Source organism: Carya illinoinensis, chromosome 6 (genome assembly GCF_018687715.1).
Source record: "Carya illinoinensis cultivar Pawnee chromosome 6, C.illinoinensisPawnee_v1, whole genome shotgun sequence".
Classification (NCBI taxonomy): Eukaryota; Viridiplantae; Streptophyta; class Magnoliopsida; order Fagales; family Juglandaceae; genus Carya; species Carya illinoinensis.
The window spans coordinates 31,708,805-31,732,998 of NC_056757.1; the positions used below are offsets into that span (position 1 = coordinate 31,708,805).

Here is a 24,194-nt window from a genome sequence, read left to right on the forward strand (position 1 = left end):
CCCTTACGGCTTTACTTTTTATATCCTGTCTTTGTCGACATTTAGTAAATTCACCTAGTCCCATGGCAGACTTTTTCTCATTTCCTTTTCTCCCTTCTCTCTGTTTAACCATATACTTTTAACTCTCAAGGATTCAGTTTCTCTAGACTCATTTTTATACCCAACAATGTTTGTCCACAGATAAAACAGACAACAATCAGAAAACCGTAATCAAGAAGCAAACTCTAGCTGCATAAAAGTAAAAAACTTTTAAACTATGAACAGTACTGCTTTTCCTGTAGGAAGAAGGCAGGGCAGTGAGACTACTTGCTTTTCGTTGAGATTAGTGGAAGAGTTAGCAACCCATTGGAAGTGTGAGCTTGAAAGTTCCCTTTCTTCCTAGAATTTAAGATTTGTGTAGGCTGTAAACCATATATGTGTTCTGGCTGGGCATCTGGGCTGAAGTTATTGATGTACGCATCTCTTCGTCAACCCACAGGTGTAAGATATATACAACTATTTATGTATGTGTGCGCGCACGGGCGTATGTATGTGTGCACGCACCGGCACGCGGGCATGTGTGGTCGGATCACAACGGGAAAATGTATCATAAAAAATTCACAAACTGGAGAAAATAACATTGCATAGTTATGTTGAGTAAAAATGCAATCCAATAATTTATAAAAACCATCGTTATGGAGTAATTAATCCTCCCACAAGGCCACAACTCGAATCCGAACTGCTGCTGAATGCAGCAAGAATAATGACCCCCATCTCGATATAAAGATTACAGTCCAACCAGACCATATGTCAAGCCCCTAGTAAAAAATGGAACACCAAGTACAAAATCTGTGGAAACACACCCTATCCACTGAAAGTTTTAACTTTAGAGAAACCTTAAGCCCCAGAAAAGGTAATAACAATGATGACTCCAGAGACCGATTGATAAATATTTAGCATTTTTCTAGATATAGGAAAAAATGAACACTCCATCTCAAAGCTTAGAAAGCTGCACCCCTGTACACCATATCTATGTCCCAGCCCTAAGTGGCTTCATTTTTCTCAAAACAAATGCTGTCTAGACATGACCATTCCATTAAGGTTCTGCAGAGCAAGTTCGCTAACTCCAAGCTTTTAATGAATTAGGTCAATACGAAGCTTTGCTGAGAAGATAGGGCCGGACTTTGCTTCGGTTAATCATGACCGCAATAAAATATCAGACAGTTGATTGATGACCGGCAGTAATGATGCAGACACAAAACTCTGAATAAGCACACTGCAGAAGAGAGCCAGCAGAGAAAATACATATGCTGTAAGAAACTTATTACACAAGATACTTTGACAGCTTGTCCTTCACCGGGGGCTCCAAAGCAGACATACATTGGTCCCACACTCCATTTATAAGCATCTGCCAAATCATGTGTTGATGTAAGAAAATCAATATGGCGCAGTCTTACCAATAACATGTCTTACAAATAGATGGAACAACTAGGTATTCCAAATAATTCAACCAAGCCTATTGAAGAATTATTGGTACCATGACATAAATTGAAGCTGGAAACATACAGGTAATTGCATAATTCTATGAAGGAGCCAGAGAAAAATAAAAAATCAAAGCTAACCTGTTTATAACCATGCAACACCTGGCTAACATCATTATGGAGATCTTCACTCCTTATTTCCTATTGACATAGGAAAAGTAACACCATTGAGTTTTTATTAGAAATCAGAACAATAAGATTGATCTCTAAAGGAAGGCAAGCCATTCTTACATGCCAACTTGCAATTGCTTTGCACATGAAAACTAGTGAACCTAGCGCCCCTGATGGATTTACTTTAACCTGACATCATTTACAAAACCCATGGAACATTTTTAATGATTGATATTTAAAAATATAAATTTTTGAGCAAGCAGATGTATACCATTGCACATAGACCCCTGAAAGCATCCTCCTTTTCAACATCATCACGTATCCTGCATCGATAAATTTGTTTAGGAGAAAATGAAGGCCTGTGAGCAAGGATTATTATTCTGAGCTCATCTTAAAAAATATAAACATTGCTCAAGAGATGATCGTGTCATCAATGGCATAAACAGATGAGACTAAAAAGTTTGGAGTGAATATGCTTATGCTGAATTGTACAGTATCATTTAACCCAAGTATAACCACTTCACAATTGAAGCCTTTGGAGAACGCCCAGTTTCCCTCTTGATCACTTTATTGCCATGAATAAAAGTTCTGAAAGCTCTCGTTTAGTTGTGACAAAATGAAACACAAGTCAAGCAACTAAGGAAGCTTTGAATTCTAAGTCTTATTGCTAGAGTTTGATTACCTTCATCAGGAACTTCTTGACAAAACACTTCTTGATACACAAAAGGTATTGACAAAAATAAGTTTCATTCATCAGTGCAGGCAAAGAACTACTTACATAGACAAAGCACTGCACCATGGTTCCATGAAATGTTCCATATGTGGTGCCACAATCTCTGGACAAACCCAGGCAACCCTCCCAAGGGTTATAGCACTATTTTCTATGAGTGACTTGTTGAGTTCCTACTCAGGATCAAGAAAAGCAACTGAGAATGACAAAAGTTCTACAATACGTGCACACATAAACAGACAAAAATGAAACAGATAATTACCTTTGCATGTTGAAGTATTGGGACTAAGCATGAAATAACTGTCAAAACAACTGGAGCGATTTCTTGACGGACCTGAAATTTAAAATCACAATTAGTTAAGTGCTTTAAATGGCATAGTGAACAAAGCCATGGACTTGTTCACGATTGATAAAGAAACGCAAACCCAAGAAGTATCCATATAATTAAGACTACCATTTTCAGAACTAAACATATGGGCTGGAGGGAGATTATATAACGGTCATACACTCAAATTTGTTTGTGTGGCACAACAAAGAAGTATGAATCCAAGATCACATGCGAGAATTCCATAATGTGCTATCTCCATGATCATATTGGTTGAGTGCAAGCCCATCATTTGACATATTTTGCAAACCTTAATAAGTCCTTTGTTTATCAGATGAAGTAGGCCACTGAAGTAATGATTAATGAAACCCAGGAATTCTAAATGACAAAGGGAACCACCCAAAGAGCCTGAGAAAAGGTTGTAGATCAAGAATGAAAAACTCTGCACTATGTGGATTAATCACCTAGACATTTCTTTAAACCAAAGTTACCTAAACTTGAAATCAGCAAAAGCTAAGAGTAATTTGATGAAGCATAAGAGCTTAGCATACCTTAACCGCTAATTCCCCGATGGCCCAACATGCATTATTTGCTACGGAAAGAGTATCCCTTAGATTAGGAGTGCTCTGTACAGCACAAATGTTACATAGATAAAAAGGCTACCAAGATACTGGTTAAAAGTAAACACCATGAAATTTGTTTTACTTACCAGTTGCTTCACTGCAACATCAAGAAATTCAGACAGTCGGGGTTGCAAATGAACAGGGCATACCTAATCAAAATCAATGAAGGACACTAATATGCATCAAAGATTCAGATAGATAATTACCTTGGCACAACAAAATTTAAAGGTCCTCTAAAACCAGTAGCCTTGTTGCCCTGCAGTACCTCGCTGCTTCTTTTTTCAAGAAGTCCCTTTTTTTTACTTTATGGACATAGAAAGTCTTTATATTTTTTTATTGAAAAAAAAAAAGGAGGCTATGGTCCATGTCCCATGGCCTTGTTGCCCTGTGGTACCTCACTGCTTTTTTGAGAAGTCCTTTTTATCTCTTTTTGAGCACAGGAAGTCTTTATGTTCAAGTTCTTGGATCCAACAAGCAGCTCAAGCGGACATGGGCTTTCCTAAGGGCTGGGGTAAAATAAGGTCATCAGACGAATAAGATTTTCAACTTACTTTTGCCAGGTCCCCGAGAAGGGCAAAGGCACTCTGTCGGACATCAGAGGCATAATCCATGCAACATTGCAGAAGCAGGTCTCTCAACTTACTATGTGAAACCTGAAGAAAGGAATAGTATAAGCAAGCCAATTTTATTTTTTTTTATAACTAAAAATTTTATTCAACGAATGTAATAGCAAGTCAATGTACAAGCCATAACATGTTTAAATCTTCTTAATAAGTAGAATATCCACATTCCATTCAGAAATTATGTAGTCCCAGCTCTGTTACAGACACAGCTTGCGTTTTGCAATCTACTACAAAAAGAAAATTTTGGAAAAATTATCAAGACTTGCACAATCATGTTTTTCATCCCCAAACATAAGCTGGCATGAATATAAATTAAAAAGGCATGCCCTTGTAGTGCAAAACACTCGCCTATAAGACTATCTATCCAATAATTACTCAGATTCAGAGATAAAATCATTTTTATGTAAATCCCAATCCATTGTCTAGCAGTATTATATAGATAACAGTCATAGATGTTTAGTTATGTCTTATTTTCAGAGTGGAGTTGCTTTCTTTTTTCTTTGAGTGAAGCACTGAAGTTGCTCTCTTAACAAATATAAAACAATTTTTTTCTGTAGAGAGAAAAAAATCTCAGAAGGGAAGTCACTAAGGCAAGCAGATAAGAAAGCAATACACTTTATTTCATATCTTTTCTTAATGCAGAAAATTCAGAGAAAGGAGAGTACCAGACTCTCTATCCCACTGCCAAGACCCTCTGCAAGTCCAGAGAGCAGATCAAGACAGCATACAACAAACTCTTTATCATATTGAACCCCTGCTGAAACAGAATCGACCTGCAATAGAATTTCAAATAAGCATCTTGCAAAAATTAGAAGCTGGAATAAATATCTTAAAAGAAGAACGGACACTATGAGGTTTATTTAATGCCATGCAGTTTTAAGTGACACTAATGGCACTAGAATTCAGAATAGTTGGGCTTTCAAAAATTATGCCAAAGTTACTGACACACACAACATATGCAGGATTCTGAATGATGAAGATACCACTGAGTGATGAAGACAACATTTTATTTTTTTAAACCCCAAGGGCTGGCTCAAATGAAGGCCTTGTGCTTAGAGGTATGCTCCCTCCAAGTCTAAGATTTGAATCCCACTGGGTGCAAATAATCTCTAGGGACCATCGGATTGGAGAATTTTATCCTTGAATTACCCGAGGTGCACTAAGGGCCTATGCACCCCCGGGATTAGTCGGGACATTGTTCGCCCCCAGTGCCAATCAAAAAAACAAAAGATACCATCGAAATTCGTACTAGATTCAAGCAACATTTCATATAGTGACTTCTCTTAATTGTGAAGTTGATAAACTTAATGCACTATGTTGGCATCGAAGCCAAGAGTGTCTCTCTTCCAATGAGTTTCCAAGATACAAATTTTTTTTATACGATAAATAACTTAAGTTTCTCTAACCAGACTTGAGGAATTTCCAAGAGGAAGCTATGACTTGAAAGCGAGGATCACCAACTTGATGTCTATGAGCCTTTCTGTTAACATCTAAAACAACCTTATCCAAAATATATATATATATATATCTCAAAAAACCCCCAAGTAACATTGAACAGTAACATTAACGTTAAAATAAAGAGATAACTTCAGACCACAAGGTAATGTGTGTGTGTGTGTGAAAAGTAGAACCTTAAAGAAATATTACTAATTCATTAGCTAAAAAATAAACAAATGAATTAAAACGGCTGAGTCATCAACAGTCTATATCAAAATACTAAGACCTTTGCCAATTCTTGTGTCTGGATGATGCTTATGCACCTCTGAAATACAGGCTCGGCAAATTGAGAGAATCCAGTACCCAATGCCTACAAAACGAAAAACTTGTTATTCTTCAGCAATACAGCAACTTCAAGTTGTTATTTGTGTGATCAGAATAACGGCGATAGAAGTATGACTGCTTGTGGTTGGCACATTAACCATATATGTGGCGTACTCATAGACTCATAGTTGGCTCAAGCGGATTTACTTTTAAAGGACACAGATGATTTAAGAGAGATCTGGTACTTAAAACTCAAGTCGAAGACCTTCGTGTGATAACTCCCAAACTTTCTACCAAAAGAAAAAACTTCTCAAACTTTTCCTCATTGAGAACGTATGGCTTTGGGGAGAAAGAGTGTGATTGTTTGCCCATATTATCTCTTCAGTATATTTTTCGGTACTGGTGAATGGAACTTTTCTTGTGGAGTTCTTCAGTAGTACTTGAGCATTCCAACAAGAGACCCTTTATGCCCCTTTGCTATTTGTTATTGTAATGAGGGCTTTGAGTAGATTATTATCGTAACGATTTTTGTTCATCGGTAATCAAGAAGTTTTATTCGTAAGAATAGGCAAAGCCCAATTATTATTGTAACAAATAGCACAGTCACAATCTTTTTTAAATACTACAACAATCAAGATCAAAAGACATGAGTGAAAATACCTGTGCTACTGATGTAAAACACTCCAGAAGCGGAAAGATGTCCTTGTCTGAATTAGAAAGTTGTTGCCACTTTGCAATCAATGGCGGCATCAGAATGTCAAGATAATTGGGCTGCAAATTCAGACAGTGAATTGGCATCTAATATTCTCCACAAATGAAGAGGGCAACAAACTTCCAGTACAATAATGTAAACATCAATTTTCTTTTTTTTTTTTTGCTAAAAATATATATTTTAATGATGTAAACATCACTTCAAACGAAGTGCAGGTGGAAAATGGGATGGTGAGATTATCTTGAGCATAATGATGATACCTGATTTAGCTCCTCTCCAACAGCATCTGCCAAGGTTCCAATAGCATCATATACAATTCTGAGGTTCCGTCTCTAGGTATAATCATACAAGATTTTAATTCCACAAAGCCAAAGTAATACATAATAAAAAACAAAGCATGAAGAATTGCACAGATTCATTATGTAATCAATCAGAATTACATATCATTATTGTACTACTGAAAGGAACTTGGTTAAAGCAATGTCCAGAAAACAACCTGATATTTCCCAAAAGCACACATTAGATGCTGCAAAATAATTTCCAAGCGTGGTGCCAGCTTGTCAGCAGCCTCCTGCAAATTAATAAACCTCCATTTACCAATTCATAAAACTACCAAAAATGAAATATTAAAACCACATCCTGCATCTAGAAAAAGAATGGGAAACATTATAGAAATAACCTCTTCCAGCGTCGCAAAAGCTGAACAAGCAGCCTCTTGCACCCTCTTGTTAGGATCCAATATTCTTCGCAAAAGACCCATAAGAACCTTGTCAAATTGCTCATAGCCTTTTTGATGTCCAATACCCTGAAATACAAGGAAAGATTAGTTATCAGCCACAAAATATAGGTAAATAAGTCATGATACTACCAGATCTGAAATGAATCACAACTGTATTATGCATGTACATATATATATATATATATATGTATATATTTCAAGCATAAAGGCATATTCAATAGAGAACTACAGCTAACTTGCTTTTAAGTGATTTAGGATCTGGATGAACTCATGGAAGAGTACTGTAAAGTTCTCTTGAGCAACTAGTGCATGCTTCATGATGTTCTGGGCGTGTTCTATTTCTTGCTCATTGAGAATAATGTTTCACAGAGCATCTGCACTTAAAAGTATCACTTGTGTGTTCAGAAAACACTTGTGACAAACTTCAGTTCAGCTAAGCTATTTTTGAGGCATGATGTTGCTCCCTATAATCACGGCTGGCTTCTAGCCAGTTTATTGAATAATGCTTTGCATTCAGATAGGACATCTATTGAACACACAACGTCCTAGTAGAGTGGACACCCCCTTGTTCATCCATGAGATTGGACCAAATTAACTGATAGTGAATCTGAGTTTCTCCAGAGCACCAGCATCATTCCTGCCTTTCTACCCTAGTCCACAACAATTAAATTCTGTTGTTCTGTCTAATCCAGCTTACTCTAAAATATTTTATTCAAAAAACCCACTCAAAAGCTTCAACTCATCATGCGTTTTATCAGCCTAAGAAAGGCATATACAAGTGAAATGCATCAAGGCAATAATGATCTTTGACTACAACTGGACAATGAAATGGATATATCATTATACCTGAACAATAAATTTGCTGAAACGAGAAAGTGTCCAGCATGAAATACTTCGTATGAGTGGAAACTTATCATCTAAAAGAGGGATTAGAAATGTGACGATCTGCAAAAGAGATAAATCAAGCTTCCAAATGTGCCGAATCGGCAAGCCTCGATGCTTTTCATTTTGGTAAGTACCAAGTGTATAATAAGAAACAGTATAGAATACGAATTTCTCATTTCTTACCATCTAGATATAAAAACTTTTAACTACACGCTGCAAGACCTACCTACTGCTATGGAGATGATGATGATATCAATATAAAAATGCAAAAAAGTAAGCCAAAACTAAATTCTGAATCAAAAGTATAGCAATTCCATGATTCCCATCTAAGTGAAAAGCAAAGGAATCACACAACTGAATAGTATAAAAATAAGCTCTAGAAAGAATGGGGATAAAAAGTCAAAAGACAAGTAGACAATCAAATTCACAAAACAGAAAAATAAAATAATTCAAACCTAGCAACAAGCAAAATCTCACCGAAAAAAATAAGCCATATATACATCAGATTTACCCCCATTTTTCTGTTAAGTCATAAGCCATGTGCTTAAAAACTTAACTAATTAAAATCAGACAATGAAATATTACCTCAGATAAATGAGGATAAAGACCATGAATGCAACCTTCAGCTATGGCGCCAAGAGCCAAAACAGCAGCTTCCCTATCTTTCCAGGTTGTATCATCTGTGTTGGACAAGTTGACCTGAGGAAATTTGAAAAGTGAAAAACATGTATTTGATGCAGGAGCTACTACTTAAAGAGAAACATTCCTCCAACAGGATACATTTGGATTCAACTTGCACTTAAAATTTATGAAAAAGAATCCTAACTGATGTTACCGGCTACCTTTAAAAAAAAAGCGTTAGATTCAAGTTCAGTTTTCAACTATTGATTAAAACCCCTAGGGTTTGGCTCAAGTGGTAAGAGCCTTGGTCTGGGTCATATACTCACTCTAGGTCTAAGGTTCAAACCCTTCAGTGCAAATAATTTCTAGGGCCATCAAACTAGGAGAATTTCCCTTTATACCATCCAAGGTGCACCTGTAGGAAACTCCTTGCTGAGAGCCTATGCACCCTGAGATTAGTCAGGACTTTGTTCCTTGACACCCAGTGCCAATTAAAAAAAAGGCTACTGTTTTAATTCAACATATTGACAGCAATTCAAGTATTGCTTGGATTCTTGTGCCTGAACATGTACGATAATGTTTTCCAAAGTAACAGCACATGATTTGAGGTTTGCATATACTACGGCCAAACACACACACACACACACACAATGTAAACAAATGTTTAAAACTAAATTACAGGATAAGTATATCAGTTGCCTTAATAACCAAAATAACCCATCAAAACCTTTTTTTATAGGTATAACCAATAACCCATCAAAACCTAAAAAATAAAAATATCATTTTCAATATTATTGAACCGTGTAATTTCACAACGAGGACCATTTCTGATTGTTCAGAAAAACATATTGGTTCAATTAGGGACAGATCATATCGATGACCAAGAACAGGAAGAGAGCTCCAATAAAGAGATGGGAATAAGAAAGAAAATTACAGAAGAAAAGAAGCAATGAAAGCAATATATCCTTCCACAATCATGTATTTGCTTTGAATGCCAACTAAATCAATTACCTGAACTATAGGCATCAGTGTTGGAAGAATCTCATCCCCAAACACATTTGAGAGTATATCAAGAGCAGCAGCACTGCACTTCCGTAAATTCCATACATTAACAATGTCATCATCCTGTAGATTTGAGAAGTGCTATTTGAATAGAACTCCACAACAATAATTTAACCTTCCAAAAATCATTAATGAAAGCAAAAACCCATTTGATCTTTAGTGAGTCAACTCGACTGACCAAAACTTGTTCAATAAGCAAAGGAAGAACGATGATGGTTTACTTACATCATCTTCTGCATTATCTGATCCATGAAATCGCGAGGAATGGAAACGAGGCTTGAGGTCCTGCAGGACAGAAAATAGAAGTAGAGGAAAGAACAAAAAAAATAAAACTTGATGAGCACAATGTTACAACTGAAGAAATATGCAAACTATAGAAAACCCAAGAACGCAACAAAGACAACATGGTTCCAACCTGATCACGATCTGGGAGTGACCCATCCTCCTGCAAAAATAAATTGAATCCAGGTGAATTATGAGCAATAATTAATTCAGATACACCCCAAAACTAATTGACCCATAAAAGTTAACCTCGGCGTCCACAATTGATTCATCATCGTCAGCATAAACCATGTTGGACAACAACACCTGTAACAGAAAAATGTACATTAAAGAATTGCACGACTCCAGAGAAAAATTATTGTCCAGAAAAATCTCAATAGAGCACTAACTATACCGGAACTAGACGTGGCAAGAACTCTCTTAAATTCCCAAGTGGTAACTGAGCATCACAGTATGCAGACCTGGCAATCATAATCCATATGGAAAAGGAAGCTCATCAAAGGACCAAAAAGTTTTGGAAAAAAAAAAAAAAAAAAAAAAAAGAAAAAAAGAGAGGAAATTTACCAACTTGCAGATTTTCAGAGTTCCAAACATCAGAAATCAAATGCCATAATCATCCCACTAAACGGTTACACATTTCTTTAAGCAACTTTTAAGTGTCATATGAAAGATGATTTTTTTTTTTTTATAGTTAATAAGAATTTTATTACCAAGCATAGGCACAGCCCAAGTACACAAAAAATACAAGGGAAATACCTAATACACACTAGAAAGAGGGAAACTTCGATAGAAACAGATTCAGTACATTATCATCATTCCTTAAAAAGATCCTAGCCCACATACTCAAAGTAGAAAAGAAAAATAGCGAAGATCTTCAAAAGAATGCTATTTATCCTCAAAGCATCTTCCATTCCTTTCCAGCCATATACACCACATTAGACACAAAGGAATCATTCTCCATCCGGCAGCAACACTTTTTCTTGCCTCAAAACCACACCAACATGCAAGGAGATCCACAACTTCTTTAGGCATCACCCAATATAACCCTGTCCTACCAAGAACTTCATTCCACAAAGACTTTACCACCTCACAATGTAAAAAAAGATGATTTACAGATTCACCATCCTTCTTACACATGACACACCAATTAGCTATACACCAACCACGTTTTCTAAGGTTATCCGTGGTCAATACTTTCCCAAGAGCAACCACCCAACCAAAGAACACCACCTTTTTTTTTTTTTTTTTTTTTTTTTGATAAATAAACAAACTTTATTGATAAAAAACGGATGGCAAAAGCCAGTATTACAATAAAGACAAAATGTCCTAACTAGGTAGGCACATTAGAGACAAGAAAATCATGAAGGGCCATGCTGTTAAAGTCAACAGCAACAGCCCAACTACAGAGAGTTCTAAAAAATAAGACTTTAAGCTCCTCCAATGATCTCGCCTGATCTTCGAACGTCCGTTCATTACGCTCCTGCTACAAGCACCACATAATGCAGATAGGGATCATCTTCCAAATAGCTTTAATAGGTTGCCGACCTCTCAAGTTTACCCAGCTAACCAAAACTGCCTCCACAGTTTTTGGCATAGCCTAGGCCATATCCAGTCAAGCGAAAACCTCATTCCAGAGACTCCTTGCTATATCACAATGCAATAGTAGGTGATCTACCGACTCTCCGGCTCCTTTGCACATGCAACACCAGTCTACAATAATAATCCTCATTTTCCTCAAATTGTCGGTAGTATCTTACCTAAAGAGGCCGTCCAAACAAAGGAGGACACTTTGGGAGGAGCCTTGTGACGCCATATCTTTCTCCAAGGAAACTGAATATTAGACTCTTGAGTGAGGGCCTTATAGAATGATCGCACGGAAAAAATACCTTTGCCTACTGGGATCCACCATAGAGCATCCTCTTGTTGCCTGTTTGGTCTAATGGAGTAGATGAGACTGTAAAAATCTGTGAAGCTGCTTATTTCCCAGTCCTATGCCATCCTACTAAAATTAATGTTCCAAAGAAGTCGTCCCTCCGATGTCTCCATTAATTCCGCTACTGAGACATCCTTGGCACTTGCCAACTGGAAGAGCAAAGGAAACAAATCTTTCAAAGCCCTATTTCCACACCAGACATCGCTCCAGAATTTGATTCTAGATCCCGTACCCAACTGGAGTTTAGCAAAGCGACTGAAAACCCCCCACCCTCTTCTTATGTGTTTCCATAAACCTACTCCATGGGCCCACCTTAGAAGGTACTTTAGCCCTCCAGATGCTTTTGTAGGGGAAAACACAGCCAGCATGACAATTAAGCACCTTATAAAAAGAACTGACTGAAAACCTAAAATTTCCATAATGATCCCACAAAAGCATGTCCTCTCTTCCCTGCATCACTGTAGAATTATAAATTCTTCCCAGAAAATCTGAAACAACATTTACTTCCCAGTCATTTACATCTCTAATAAAGTCCACATTCCAAAGAATATTATTATCCGTGCATTGAAGATAATCAGCCACAATAACATTTTGATCCATTGCAATCCTGTAAAGAGATGGAAAATCTGATTGTAGAGCTGATTCCCCACACCAAATGTCATGCCAAAAGAGAATCCTCTTCCCTTCCCCCACCTTATAATATGTTTAGAAAACTCCCCCCAACCTTTCCTAATGCCCTTCCATAAACTCACCCCATACGCTCCTCTAACTTCATTAGAACACCAATCCCCCTCCCTGCCCCCGGCCCCCCAGCCACTCCCATATTTAACAGCAACAAGATTCTTCCATAAAGCATTTCTTTCTTCATGAAATCTCCAAAGCCATTTTCCAAGAAGTGCTTTATTAAACAACCTCAAATTTCTCACCCCCAATCCTCCACAAGAAACCAGTTGACACACCTTATTCCAACTAACCAAATGAAACTTCTTTTCCTCTCCTATTCCTCCCCAAAAGAAATTACAATAAATTTTCTCAATTCTACTAGCAACCCCAGCCGGCAAAAGTAATTCTTCCCCCTTTAGACAAATATAACTTTTTCCATCCAGCCAACCTTCTCTCAATCTTCTTAATAACCCCATCCCAAATCAAAACAGATTTGTGAGGAGCCCACAAGGGAAGACCCAGATACTTCAGCGGCAGTGAAGCAATCTTACACTCTAATTTATTAGCAAAACAGAAATATTACCTACATCACCCACCGGAACAATTTCAAACTTGTTAAGGTTAATCCTGAGACCCAAAACAGTTTCAAAACATAACAACAATGCTCTCAAAAATCGAATATGTTCACGATTGGGCTCACTGAAAATCAAAGTATCATCAGCAAAAACTAGATGAGATAATTGCATACTATTCCGATCCTCATTGCCCACCTCAAAACCCAACAGGAACCTAACTTCAACCGCCGCTTCCAACATTCTACCCAACGCATCCATGACAAGGACAAAAAGAAAAGGAGATAGTGGATCTCCTTGTCTCAAACCACGTGAACTAAAAACCCAACCAGAGTACCATCACCAATATGGAAAATCTCGACGTCGAAATGCAATGTTTGATCCACATACACCATTTCTCTCCAAAAGCATATCTCCCAAGCAAATACAAGAGAAAATCCAAACTAACATGGTCATAAGCTTTTTCCATATCCAATTTAATCAAAATTCCAAATTCATTTGCTTTAATTCTACTGTCCACATACTCATTAGCAATTAAAACCAAGTCAAGGATTTGTCTCCCTCTTACAAAGGCATTTTGAGATTTTGAAATAATATTATCCAACACCCCACTCATATGATTAGTTAACACCTTAAAGATCATCTTGTAGACCCCATTCACTAAACTAATAGGCCGAAAATCACGCATCTCCACAGCCCCTACCTTTTTGGGAATAAGTGCTATAAATGTAGCATTGAGAATTTTCTCAAATTTCATAAAAGGATAAAATTCACAAAAAACCCTCATAATATCCTCCCACACAATATCCCAACAAGATTGAAAAAAAAAAAAGCCATTGAAGAGCCATCCAGACCCAGAGTCTTATCCCTTGCCATTCCTCTAACCACATCGGAACTTCTTCGTCTTCAAAAGCTCTCTCCAACCATTCTGCATTTGCCTGATCAATGGAGTCAAAAAACAAACCATCAAGCTTAGGTCTCCATGAATATTCTTTGCTGAACAACTTCTCATAAAAATTGACAATGTGATCCTTAATGAGCTCTTGATCTGAAATGATGTTTCCACCATCACGAAGAACTTCTTTCCAATTCCTCACCGGATAAGTCCCCCAACAGTTCCATTTCCTTTTTTTTCTTTTATTTGCTGCATCAAAACTTTGAAAGATGAACTATTTATTTTTTATTTTTAGTCTCTGACTGGGTGTTACAAAAGGTAAAGGATATCCAACATGTTGTGGGAATGGAGTGTGTGGGTTATGAGGAGCAATTTATGGCTCTTCTCACGACCATTGAGGTGGATCATTCTCAGTCCAAGAAACCTGGAGCAAAGAAACAAAGGGAGCTCAAGAGACTTAAATGGTCTTTGAATGAGGGGAGCTCAAGCTGTGAAAGGTCCAAAGGGAAGGGGATTGTGTTTTCTTTATGAAACCGAAAATCATATCTTGGAACGTTTGCGGGTTGAATGAGGTTAATAAGCGTCTTCACATAAAAAACTTACTTCGGGATTTGAGGGCGGACATTGTTTGTCTACAAGAAACCAAGCTAAAATCGGCATCCAGAAATCTAGTAAGAAGTGTGTGGGGTTGCCCATATGTAGATTGGGTTTATCTGGCTTCGAATGGGGCATCAGGTGGTATTCTTGTGATGTGGGACAAAAGGGTGGTGGAGAAGATGGAGGACTTTGTAGGGGAATACACAGTGGCTTGATCTTTTAAGATGGTGGAGGATAATTTTATGTGGGCTTTTGCAAGTATTCATGGTCCGAATGTGCACATCAGCAGAAAACTATTGTGGGAAGAACTCGCTGGAATTCATAGCTGGTGGGACCTCCCATGGTGCATAGGTGATGACTTTAATGTCACAAGGTTCCCTAGTGAGAAATCTAGAGACAGTCGTCTACGCCCAACCATTACAATTTTTCAGATTGTATTTTTGACTTGAACCTGATGGATCTCCAGCTCATAGGTGGGCCCTTTACCTAGTCTAATAGTCAAACGTGGTCTCGGCTAGATAGATTCCTAATCTCACCAGATTGGGAAACTCATTATCTGTGTTTCAAAAGAGGTTGTCGTGTCTTTGCTCAGATCATTTTCCCATTATGTTGGATGGAGACAGTATTCAAGCAGGGCGTCACTACTTTAAGGTCGAAAATATGTGGCATAAAGGCGAAGGTTTCGTGGACAAGGTAAGGCATTGGTGGTCATCTAATCAGTTTCATGGTACCCCCTCCCACATACTTCTAGACAAACTAAAAACTTTAAAGAAGGATTTAAAGCTTTGGAACTCTCAATCTTTTGGAGATATAGGAAAGCAAAAGAAAACCATGATGGAGGAATTACGGGATCTTGAGAGGATTGTTGAGGAAAGAGGCCTCACTTCAGATGAAGTCTCACATAAGGTAGAACTGGGTTCAGAGTTGGAAAGAGTAATATCTTTGGAGGAGATCTCTTGGCGACAGAAGTCAAGAGCACTTTGGTTGAAAAAAGGGGATCAAAGCACAAAATTTTTCCATAGAGTGGCTAATTCTCATAGGAGAAATAATACCATTGAGATGCTAAACATCAATGGTATAGACTGCACGGAGGCCCCCGTGATCTGGGACCATGTGGTGAATTTCTTTGAACATCTATTTACAGAACTAGAGAGGTGGAGGCCAAATATAGATGGACTCGGTTTCAATACTATTGAGTCCCAAACAGCATTTTGGTTGGAAAGAGCTCTCGAGGAAGAGGAGGTTTATGGGGTGGTAAGAAGAATAGTGAAAGACAAAGCGCCAAGTCTAAACGGTTTTTCCATGGGGTTTTTTCAAACATGTTGGGAGGTAATGAAGGAGGACATTACAAATGTGTTCCGGGAATTGTTCTTGGTTGGGAAGTTTAAGAAAAGCCTAAATACTATTTTTATTGCTTTGATCCCGAAGAAGATTGGTGCATCGGAAGTGAAGGACTTTAGACCCATTAGCCTCATAAATGGGGTGTGCAAAATCATTTCCAATGTACTTGCTAACAGGCTAGGGGAGGCCATGGGGAAGATAATTTCAAAGCCGCAAAATGCCTTTGTAAGGGATCGTCAAATCCTGGATTATGTTCTGATAGCTATTGAGTGACTGGATGTAGATTAAAGTCTGGTATTGCAAGGATTATTTGCAAATTCAATATGGAAAAGGCATATGATCATGTAAACTAGGACTTCCTTCTCTACTTGTTGAAGAGATGTGGCTTTGGGGAAAAATAGTGTTTGTGGATCAGATGGTGCATCTCAACGACAAGATTCTTTGTTTTGATCAATGGCCACCAAGAGGGTTTCTTCAGCAACTCTCGTGGGCTAAGACAGGGAGATCCCCTCTCCCCACTTCTCTTTGTTATTATCATGGAGGCCTTGAGTAGGATGATATCGGTGGTTATTAGAAATGGTTTTATGGCTGGATTTTCAGTAGGTGATTCGAGTAGGGGCCTTATCTCGATCTCCTAATATGCTTCAAAGCAGCATCAAGGCTGAAAGTGAACTTTGATAAGTCAGAGCTAGTCCAGTTGGGAGTGTCAATATCACTCGGCACTTGGCCAGCACACTTGGGTGTAAGGTTGCTTCTCTTCCCATGACATATTTGGGATTGTCGTTAGGGGCTGCCTCACGGACCTCATCTATTTGGGACATAGTTATTGAAAAGATAGAACGAAGATTGGCAGGTTGGAAAAGAGTGTACTTGTCAAAAGTAGGTCAAGTGACTCTAAGGTGTGCATGCCAATTCCCTTTGGTGGTTTGGGGGATAAAAACTTGAGAACGTTTAATCGGGCCCTACTTGGGAAATGGCTTTGGAGATATAATATGGAACCGGAAGCTCTTTGGAAAATGGTGGTCAATTGCAAATATGGTAGTGCATTTTTTTTTTAGAAAGGGGGGGGGGGGGGTGTTTGGTGTACTAAAGAGGGGAATTGGACCTATGGTGAGGGGGTGTTCTCTCACCATACTAAACTAGTGGGGGAGGGTACTCGTATAAAATTTTGGGGGAGATCTGGTGCGGGGAGGAGGCCCTAATGGACTCTTTTCCATCCGTTTTCCAATTGGCATGTGACCAAGAAGCTTCAGTGGCGGATCTCATGGTTTGTTCAAGGGACCAAGTCCAATGGAATGTCACTTTTAATAGAGCAGCCCAAGATTGGAAACTAGACAGCTTTGAGACTTTTTTCAGCCTTGTGTATTTCGTGAGACTGAATGGACTACAAGCTGACAAGCTATGGTGGACACCTGTGGGTAAGGGTACTTTCTCGGTTCGTTCCTTCTATAAGGCCCTTACTTTTCTTCCAAATACACCCCAAAGCTCTTTTCTTTCACTTGGATAGCGACCTTGGGTAAGATCTTAACAACCGATAATCTACGAAGGTGCCAGGTAATTATTTCAGACTGGTGTTGTATGTGCAAGAAAGCTGGTGAGATAGTGGATCATCTCTTGCTACATTGTGAGATAGCTAGAGCTATGTGGAGTGAAGTGTTCAATCAATTACTCCACAAATCAAAGCCATGTGGAATATGGTCCCTATATGCATTATGTGGTGCATATAGCGTGAATGTAATGAGCGAACATTTGAAGATAAGGAGAGTACACTAGAGGAGCTTCGACCTTTATTTTTCCGTACCTTATTTCTTTGGGCTATAACTGTAGATTTTAATGGCCTAAATTTATATGAATTTCTTGTTTCCACTATTACAACCTAGATAGGTCTTATCTTGTGTATACCATCTTGTGTACTTGGGCTATACCCATCCTTATTAATACTACCGTTTACTTATAAATAAATAAAATATATATTTTTACAAGTTAGCAGAAGAACAAAATTGCCACACCACAATAATAAAGAAAAAGTTTTCCACATAGGTTGTTACTCAATACATATAGCATTTTTTGAAAAAAAAAAAAAAAAGGCCAAATATGAACACAGCAAAAGGCATCAAACTTATCAAGAACATAATTCAAAATAATCTTTAGCCTTTCTGAACAGGGAAAAAAATAGCGATGACTATTAGCCCCAACCCAATACCCTAAAAGCCAAAGTTGAACATGAACTCCTGGTCCTATAGAGATAACTATGACAAACTTGCACAGGGATTGGAGAGCAAAGGACTAAAAGAACAATTAGCAACAACTCGATTTTAATTCCTACACCTTGATCCATAAAAAGTAAGACCAACCACATAACACAAGTCCCAAACAGGGTTGGCCAGAAAATTTAAACTTGAATAATAAGTTAGCCATTTCTATATCTACTATCCAAAGCAAAAAATTAAACATCCAATCCCATATCTTCTAATGCATATACATATAAGCATATGGTATTATGGGTGGATGGGTGTAGAGAAAAGGGGGAAGGATTAAGGTACTGGATAAACAAACTGTGAAAATGTAGATGAGTGCATGGGAAAGAGAAATTGGTAGAGTTATCTACCACGTAAATTAGCCCCACCAGATGCCGATATCTGAAATAATCAAAATCATTTAGACTCAAGACATAACCAACTGAGGTCACCTAATTTTACACTGATCAGTTGAAATATTGAACACTAAGACAACAATATTCAGCATGCGAAAAGAGAACACCAGAAACCTCATTTTCCTTCTATTCACTAATTGAAAGCACCTTTGAACAAAAATATGAAGTTCCATGATGGGAGGGAAGAAGGAAACAAGAAAGAAAGCTCCTAACATTTATTTACGTGAGATCAAATAGCTACATAAATGACTACTGTTGTAAATCAGGAGTTCACAAAGAGGGGGGACTACCAGAATTCACAGGCCTCAAGAGCCACTTCCTCATCGGTATCCTTGTTGACTTGCAACATGTATTCAACTACATTCCTCAAATGTGGCTGCATTAAAATGTCAAAAATTGGTTCAGCAAAGCTAAAAAGAAGTGGTGGCTAAAAAGACAATAGCCACAGCAAGAGAAGCTAGCATGATAGTTTGATGCACACAGAAATAGTCCCTATACGCTCAAGGAAACTACATGCAAGCACTATACGTAGGAAAGAGTATATACTACAAATACAATACGTGTCTAAAACTACATTGGTGGAGAACAAAATGCTAACCTCCAAGAAAGATGTACGGACTTCAATTAGCTGAACAAATGCTGCACAAACCTATAGGAATACAATAAATAGATGAGATTGTAGACAAGCTTACAGGATTAAATAACAAAACCACTAAAAAACCCAAAGGTGGCAAGTGGAGCTAAAAAAAAGAGAGAGAGCACCACATTCCACTCATATTAGTACTAAAGAATAACAGTGACCAATAATAAACGTACAAATGTACAATATTTTTTTGATTGGTAATCAAGATATTTTATTCATAGGAAAAGGAGGCATAGCCCAAATACACAGGATGTATACATGAGAAGTATCTAAATAATAAACACACAATATTACGCCTCGACTCTATTCAAACTGATGTTGGATGCATGAAAAATAAAACAAACATGATAAATCCACAATTTGTTTCATCCGTCAGTAGCATTATATTTTACGCTTAAGTACAATACAGAATGAAACAAAAAGGTGCGGCCCTGGACCTGGTACAAACAATTGAATTTTAACAAATAGTTATATACAACTAGGTTTCTAAACATCAGAAGAGTTAATTAAGAGTAAATAATTTCATTTCCACTGGACAACAACTATTTTAGAGTTACATTGGATTCATTTATTGTAGAAGAAACTCACAAACAGTAAGACAAGATAAAGTACTTACCAATTTTCGCACTTCAGAGGCAGGATCATGCGCAAGAACAAACAGACCCTGGAGATATTGCTCCACAGATACATATAAAGCCTGCAGAAAATTAACTTATAACTGTAAGAATCATGATTGTTTAGCTGGATAAGGTTCAGTGAGAACTGAAAGAAATTTATTGGATTATACTTACAGTGGGCATCAACATAATGTATTGATTAACAGAACCCAGGGAAAGCTTTCTTAATGAGGCATGTGGTGACTGGAAAAACTGACATAACAAAAAATAGGTAAAAAATCCACCAAAAAACCAAATAGCAGCATGACAAGTTGAAAGGTCCTATTCTTTTTTGATAAGTTTAAAAAATTTTAAAAAGGTCCTATTCTAAACTTGAGCAGAACAGTTATAGTTAGACAGAAGATTTGAAATGACGATAAGTACAAAACAAATGGGAAAAAAAGTCTACCTTATATAATCTAGGAAGAAGTATACTGATAGGGCGCTCAGCTAAGCCAGATACATCTGAATCAAGAACTTGAGGGATATCCTCACAAATCTGTCAAATATATTAAATTTAGTAAATATATATATATATATAACACATTCCTGCTATAAAGAGCTAAAGTGAAAGAATAGTTGAAGTGCTCATAATTGTTCCAACAGAATGATACCAAATAAACATAAAAGGAACTCTATAAACACCTTGTTACCAAGTCCTAGAGATGAGAATTTGCATCCCAAGATTAAATCAACCAAAAAGTTATATGTCCTGCCTCTCAAGCTTGCGTGTGTTCACACACATCATTAAAGTTAAAAAAGAGAGCTTGTGCTGCCAAACCCCACAAATATTTAGGGTTGCTGGGACAAATAATGAAGAATATGACAATGACAACATGCGGATGAATTAAGCACATATGAGTAATTTCTTATGCCAGTATAAATCAAGCCAGTAATTTTTACATTTATCACCTTAAGCTACATTAATTTAATAGCCATCTTTCATTCTTGCTAGGTTTTGAGGACCTCATACAAGGCCTGAGGTTATAGTGAGTGGAGTTTTTCCATTTTATCCTATTTATTGGTACTGATAATTAATATGGGTAAAATTGGTTATTTTTCTTCTGTCCCAGTCCATGCTCTAAAAAATCACACATACAACCTGGTATTTGCTCCTCCTTGTTCGGGGCATCCACCAAGGGTGGGGGATTTCATGACGTTTCTGTTAGCTATTGTGCCATTCTAAATAGTTGTTTAATAGTTGGTATGTTGACTCATACAATGAGTTGGCTTAGATCAATCCTAACAGGATGATTAGACATTACTTCTAAGCATAATTCTATGTTAAGCAACTATATACTAAGATAATTTAATCTAAAACCATATCAAACCTGTAAGATAGGAAGATACCATTTTGAATTGAATGTTCTACCCGCATAGTCAATTAAGCAGGAAATAAAATTTTGCTGAAGATGAAAGCAATTATGTTTATGTAGACCAAAACATTAACATGAACACTTCTTTTGTAACTTCAGGTTCTGTTCACCGGACTCTAGATAATCAAGGTTTCTAATACATAATGAATGGAAACAGACAAACAGACACAACAAAAGAGCTAAATCATGTTGCTTTCTATAAACATATAAAGCTCCATAAAGAATTCATTTTTTTTTTTTTTATAATTAAGCTCCATAAAGAATTCGTGTTACATTTTTTATCTTACTTTTTCTTTTTGATAATTAATAAGAGATTTTATTACCAAGAATAGGCACAGCCCAAGTACACAGGAAGTATACAAGAGAAAATACCTACATACACTCAAGAAACTAAAAAAGACAAACAGATTGAAAAAATCATCTCCATTTAATTTTTTGATAAGTGTAAGTATAACGACCATTTAATACAAGAGCCTTAGCCCACAAACTCAAAGAATTAAAGAAAAACTCCCTAAGTTCTCCCATCGAGCATTCTCTATCTTCAATTAATTTTTTATCTTACTGCCAAACCATTTGTCCATAACCCTTGCACTATTTTAAACCTGCATGCACATGTCAAATTTATACATTCCTAAAAATTTCTCAATTATGCAATGCATATTAAACCCAAAATCATGCCAAAGCATAATAATGAGCTAGATTATATCACATAGCACAATATAAGGAGTTGATGAGTTATATAAATGGTATAGAAGCATTCTAGCACATGTAATTCATTTCAAAGCCATTGTAGATACCAAGACAATGATAAACCATCAAAATAAGGATGCAGAATATACCTTGGACAAAGCATCCATAGCACCTTCCATGAGATTTATGTCATTACTGTCTAAGCAATTGACTAGAGCTTGCAACAACTCGGGCCATCCTAAAACTCCCTCTAGTTGAACGACAACGCTAATAATGGTCCCAACCGTAGATCTAATGTGCCTATCCGCTGCTCCCAAGCAAGGCAACAACTCTGATTTTATATATTGCTGGTTTACAGGAGCCATGGATTTATATGCAGTTCTGAGGTTATTTTTTAAAAGTAAGCCAGCAGCTTGCCGAATTTCCACCGACTTTCCCTGTTTTAAAGTTCCAAAAAATCAAAATGTTGATTGATTCAAACCAAACAGCATACCCAGAACTAAACGCATTCAAGGTATATCCAAACAACAAACAAGAAAACAAAAAAAAAAACAAATTTCTTCAAGCTCATAAGATGAAAATTGAAAGATGGAGTTCAAATATCAGAATAATAGATAAAACCTCATGATAGATATGCAGCACATGCCTTCAGAGGCAAAAATCCTACCAAAGTATATTATGACACGAGCATGTGTAAACAGTCTAAAAACAAATTATCTAAACATCCATAAAAAGTATCAATCTATAATTCCATCTGAAATTTGTATTTCCCTTTCCATTTTTTTGATAAGTAATAAGAGAATTTTATCCATACGAATGAAGTAGGCATAGCCCATGTACACAGGAAGTATACAAAAGAATCACCTAATTACATTCTAGCTAGGAGAGAGGAGATGGGCTTTTAGGATTCAAGTGGACATTTTAAGCGAATGCCTTGTTGTTTCATGAAAACATGTGTCATTGTGAAATGGGGCAATACACAGAATGTACTCATTCTTAAACAAATGAAACAGGTGCTTGTGCGAAAAATTAACATTGATTCTATCCTGCCAGCTATGGTGATCACTCAAAATCTCTTTCGAGGCCCCACCCAATATGGTAGATCACTAAATAATGTTATGTAAAAATAGAAAGAAGCCATTTAAGCTCCATCAAACAAGCCCTAAACAATTTAGATAAAGTGTGCTCCACTCATCTCAAAGAATAATCAACCCAAAGTTCAATGCTCCACCTCCACTACGCTGAAAACCAACAACAAAGTTCAAGTAAGTTTCGAATTATCTATGCACCTAAAACGAGATGTTCAAGTACCGCAAAAGGTTGAAACAAAAAGATAGTCCAAAAGCATATAGAAGCCAACTTAGATAAAGCCTACGCGAGCTGAATTGAACATGAAGAAGTCCAACCAAATCATTGTCATTTTCTATTCTTAATTTCTTTTTTCATGATTACAATCAAATCAACCTTTAATCCACAATCAAACCATTCCTATGCACTCATTACTCAATAACCACAAAATTTAACAAAACCCATTATTTGATTCCCCACTTCCCAGAAGCCAAGTAGTTCGATCAAATCCAAAAAACCTTACAAATCCCACTATCCCTGTACAATCCGATCAAAACCCAGCATCCGCCAATACAAACAGAGCCCATTTTCTCGAGAATTCCTGGATAAATGCACAATCCAGGCATAAATTAATATCAAAATTACATGTCCGACAGATTGACGATGAATCGGTCTACCTCGGCACGTGCGAGAATGAAAGCGAGATAGTTGTTGAAATCGGGGTACTGAGAGTAGTGCAGGAGCTGCTGCAAAATCTGGGACTTGTCGGCGGAGGAAGAGGAATGAGAAATCTGCTGCTCTAGAAGGCCGCAGATCTCTCTGAACCCTTCCTCCCGGGGCTGCCACGGGGCACTACTCTCCGCCATTATTAAAGTTTTCTTTTCAAGCGTAATCTAAGCTCTCTTGGTTGGGAAAAGTTTTGGAATTGGAGGAAGTGCTTTACTTTAGGACAGGTTGCGAGGATTTCTTGGTGGCTTGGGTGGGCGGAACAGCACCGACGAGACCGAACCTTTGTTCGCGTTTAAATATTTTGGTCTGCGAGTCACGACTACGAGAAAGATGAGTTTGGCTTCTGGGTTTTGCCTTCGCTGGGGTTTTGTTAGCGTACGTGCG

General features: G+C 37.4%; 1 protein-coding gene across 2 annotated transcripts; it reads right to left on the minus strand.

Annotated features, from left to right (window-relative positions):
• Nucleotides 1-632: 632 nt before the first annotated feature.
• Nucleotides 633-24,162, minus strand: LOC122313128 (transportin-1-like). Of its 2 annotated transcripts, XM_043127869.1 has the most exons (29): nt 23,759-24,159; nt 22,163-22,450; nt 20,357-20,446; nt 20,083-20,160; nt 19,908-19,988; nt 19,247-19,297; nt 18,939-19,024; nt 10,389-10,455; nt 10,244-10,300; nt 10,128-10,157; nt 9,938-9,997; nt 9,662-9,775; nt 8,615-8,728; nt 7,991-8,089; nt 7,085-7,210; nt 6,902-6,976; nt 6,666-6,737; nt 6,354-6,464; nt 5,656-5,739; nt 4,598-4,705; nt 3,861-3,962; nt 3,396-3,458; nt 3,238-3,312; nt 2,624-2,695; nt 2,410-2,534; nt 1,903-1,954; nt 1,752-1,820; nt 1,602-1,661; nt 633-1,387 (listed from the first exon to the last, which is right to left on the minus strand). In XM_043127869.1, the coding sequence occupies exons 1-29, from the start codon at nt 23,945-23,947 to the stop codon at nt 1,304-1,306; spliced, it is 2,682 nt and encodes an 893-aa protein (XP_042983803.1). In that variant the 5' UTR covers nt 23,948-24,159; the 3' UTR covers nt 633-1,303. The 2 variants fall into 2 exon arrangements, with proteins under 2 accessions (XP_042983803.1, XP_042983804.1); XM_043127870.1 differs by lacking the exons at nt 633-1,387; nt 1,602-1,661; nt 1,752-1,820; ... (1 more) ...; nt 2,410-2,534; nt 2,624-2,695 and adding an exon at nt 2,820-3,094 and having other exon boundaries at nt 23,759-24,162.
• Nucleotides 24,163-24,194: the final 32 nt, after the last annotated feature.